The sequence below is a fragment of the Magallana gigas genome, chromosome 2 (assembly GCF_963853765.1).
Source record: "Magallana gigas chromosome 2, xbMagGiga1.1, whole genome shotgun sequence".
Classification (NCBI taxonomy): Eukaryota; Metazoa; Mollusca; class Bivalvia; order Ostreida; family Ostreidae; genus Magallana; species Magallana gigas.
Window position 1 is genome coordinate 8,483,500 of NC_088854.1, and position 2,888 is coordinate 8,486,387.

The window sequence follows — 2,888 nt, forward strand, 5'->3', positions numbered from 1 at the left end:
CAGATTATAATACACTATTTTAACCTTTGCATGATTGTTTATTTGTAATCACTTCGTGCACTTCGTATGAAATCCTCATTGTGACTATTACTGTATGCTACTACGTGTACATTGCTATTATGATGTATTACTATTTCCTGGTATTTATATTTCTGATCTTTGTCGACGAAGTTAAGCATACTTTCACCTCTATATGCATGCTTAATTAAGAGGATATGACGATGATTTAGCCTACATAATATGTAACCGGGTAACATTTCTGTGTAAACGATATTATTCATGACAATGTATTTGGTGAAATAATAAAGATTGACACATTTTAAAAACATTTAAATATCCGAATTTCTTGTTAGCCAGACCTATGTAGCCCCCCCCCCCCCCCCCCCCCCGGCCGTAGAACAACCCAGTGTTTCCATTGTCATACAGTTATTCATTATGAAAAATTTGATTTAAAAAAGGCTTTGTTTTTGTGTATTAAACTTTTGTTTTAAACTTATAACAATAACAATGCATGTGTTATAATAGCAATGTATTATATACCTTTTTAATAAACAACTTGATATTACAAACTATATTTATTTTTCTAATAATGTTATTACTGATGATGATTCGAACGCTCTTATTGACATTTACACAAGCTGAGGATATCGGCACGAAACTTCATGTCAAAATACCCGTATATGATTGGGTTAATCACGTGATTAATGACGTAGAATCTCTGCAAGATGAAGAAGACAATCATCTCAGCAGCTGAGATGTTGTACCAGAGTTCCGGCGAAAGTTTGCTTATAATAAGAAAAATACACGTCGGCGTATAGGAGATTAAATAACACACAATAATGGCGAAGAACATCATGTTAAAGTTAATTTTGCTTTCTTTGAATGTCCGCGACCTGGAAAAGTCTTTAGTGCTGCTTTGACTGGGTTTGTTGTCAGACAGGGAGTCAAACTGGAGGGAGGGAAGGTCGACACTCTGCCGCTGGCGAGCCTTCCGGAGCTTGTTGTGGCGGTAGATGACGACTCCGATCGGAATGTAGAGGAAACCCACAGTCAGAATGTTAATTATCATGAGAATAAAGATGATGTAGTAGTATATCGCCTCGTAGGTAGGGTAGTTCCCTGCCCCCGTGAAACACGTCAACCCTGTGACGTTCTCCCCCTCAAACACTCCCTCCACTCTCATGTTCCCAGAAAACAGCAAAACCGGAGCTGAATACAAGATAGAAAATCCTACAATTATTCCCAGACATAGCTTTCTTTTGCTCTCGTTCATTTGCTTCCCGAGTGGTTTGCAGATCTTTAGATACCTCTGAACGGCTATGGCTATCAGCAGCAAGGCCGAGAGGCCCGAAGTCGCCGTCATGGTGTATAACATCCCCTTACAGAGTCCGGACGATGGAAAATCCACGAAGTACATGGACTCGAACACGTAAAAAACGGAAGCCACGGTGCTTGCAAGGAGATCGAAAACGGCTAAGATGGGTATAAAGTAGCGGTCATCCCGACTTGCCTTCATCCGTAAAATGTACACAAGAAGCACTAAAATGTTCCCTACCAGTCCAACGAAGCAAACAATTGCCTGGAATACAACCGTGGGTAAAAGTTTGTCGGCATAGTCAGAGTTCCACCGCAGAGTGAGGTTATTGGTTTCATCCATTTTGTATTCCAATATTGAAATATTGTTCATTTACGAAAAACTAAAAAAATTATATTTCGTTAATATGTTTCCATCTGTTTTGGAATTTCCGGATAAGAATGTGGAGCTCTACATCTTACAAGACAATCCAAATACCCTTGGGTCTTTAATACCAGGGTATATCACAGCTAAGTACCTCCATCAGAGCCTTTGTCCTCCTTCTGTGTAAGACCTGCAATTGGAACAGAAAGTTTTATCTTCTATTGCCCTACTTAGTTTGCCATTATTCGATTTCACTGTGTTGGTTTTGTATATTTTCATTGTTGAACCACGAAGCGTGAAAACTTCGGAGACCCTTAAGTGTTTAAACTGTGAGCTACTTGTCGGATGTAGAGATTACGAGGTTCCATGGGGCCTCAATTGAATGAACCTATGACGGACTCGCGGATACACTGCTTACATTCCTTCAGCCAGTCATCACTTTCTCACCAGCTTTATTGTCTACAACTCTGATATTTCCTACTGGTTCGAAAACTTTATAATAAACTTTATAAACTAAGTAAAATATGCAGGGATTACCAACTGTTATTAAATGACATTATAGCTGTCATAAAATGACTTTTATACAAACTAACACGACCGTGGCCTCTGTATATTCCTCTGGCGTTGGACAAGTGAGGATGTTAAAATATTTAAGATATTATGTAAGGGCATTGTTTTCTTTACCTTAATAATTATATGATATGACTAATCTTTAGCTTTGAAAGTAACATAAGGCCAGCGTATAATGATAACGAACTAACTTAGGAGTGTACCTGTATTTGTAGATCAAAGTTAAGTACAATCCAAACGACATAAAACAGTCAATTTGAATGTACTTATTCAACTGTAGATGTGGACAGCAAAATATCACTCCCACATACCATGATAATAAATAAAATTAGTTACCTTTGATCCGGTGTATTTTTCCAAAATGTGAATTAAAACATTTTTGAGTCTTGGTTTGTAATACGTACAAGTCAGCTAACACCCAAATATAAAATAGACTTACCATAATGTGCATATTGTGTTGATCAAACAATTATACCAACATTGTATAACAAGATGCGGGACATTACATGTAACTCTCCAGATGATGCACACGTTATATCAATATTTGAATCATATACCTTCATTTATCAAATGTTATATCGAAATGTGAGAAATATGAACACGATCCTTCATGCATGATTAATATAATTAATCAACTTGT

The 2,888-nt window shown here is 37.3% G+C and overlaps 1 protein-coding gene across 1 annotated transcript; it reads right to left on the reverse strand.

Moving 5' to 3' along the window:
* Window positions 1–514: 514 nt before the first annotated feature.
* On the reverse strand, window positions 515–2,667 carry LOC105327468 (tachykinin-like peptides receptor 86C). Its single transcript, XM_034444081.2, has 2 exons — window positions 2,585–2,667; window positions 515–1,868 (listed from the first exon to the last, which is right to left on the reverse strand). Exon 2 carries the CDS (start codon window positions 1,685–1,687, stop codon window positions 620–622), a length of 1,068 nt encoding a protein of 355 aa, XP_034299972.2. The 5' UTR covers window positions 1,688–1,868; window positions 2,585–2,667; the 3' UTR covers window positions 515–619.
* Window positions 2,668–2,888: the final 221 nt, after the last annotated feature.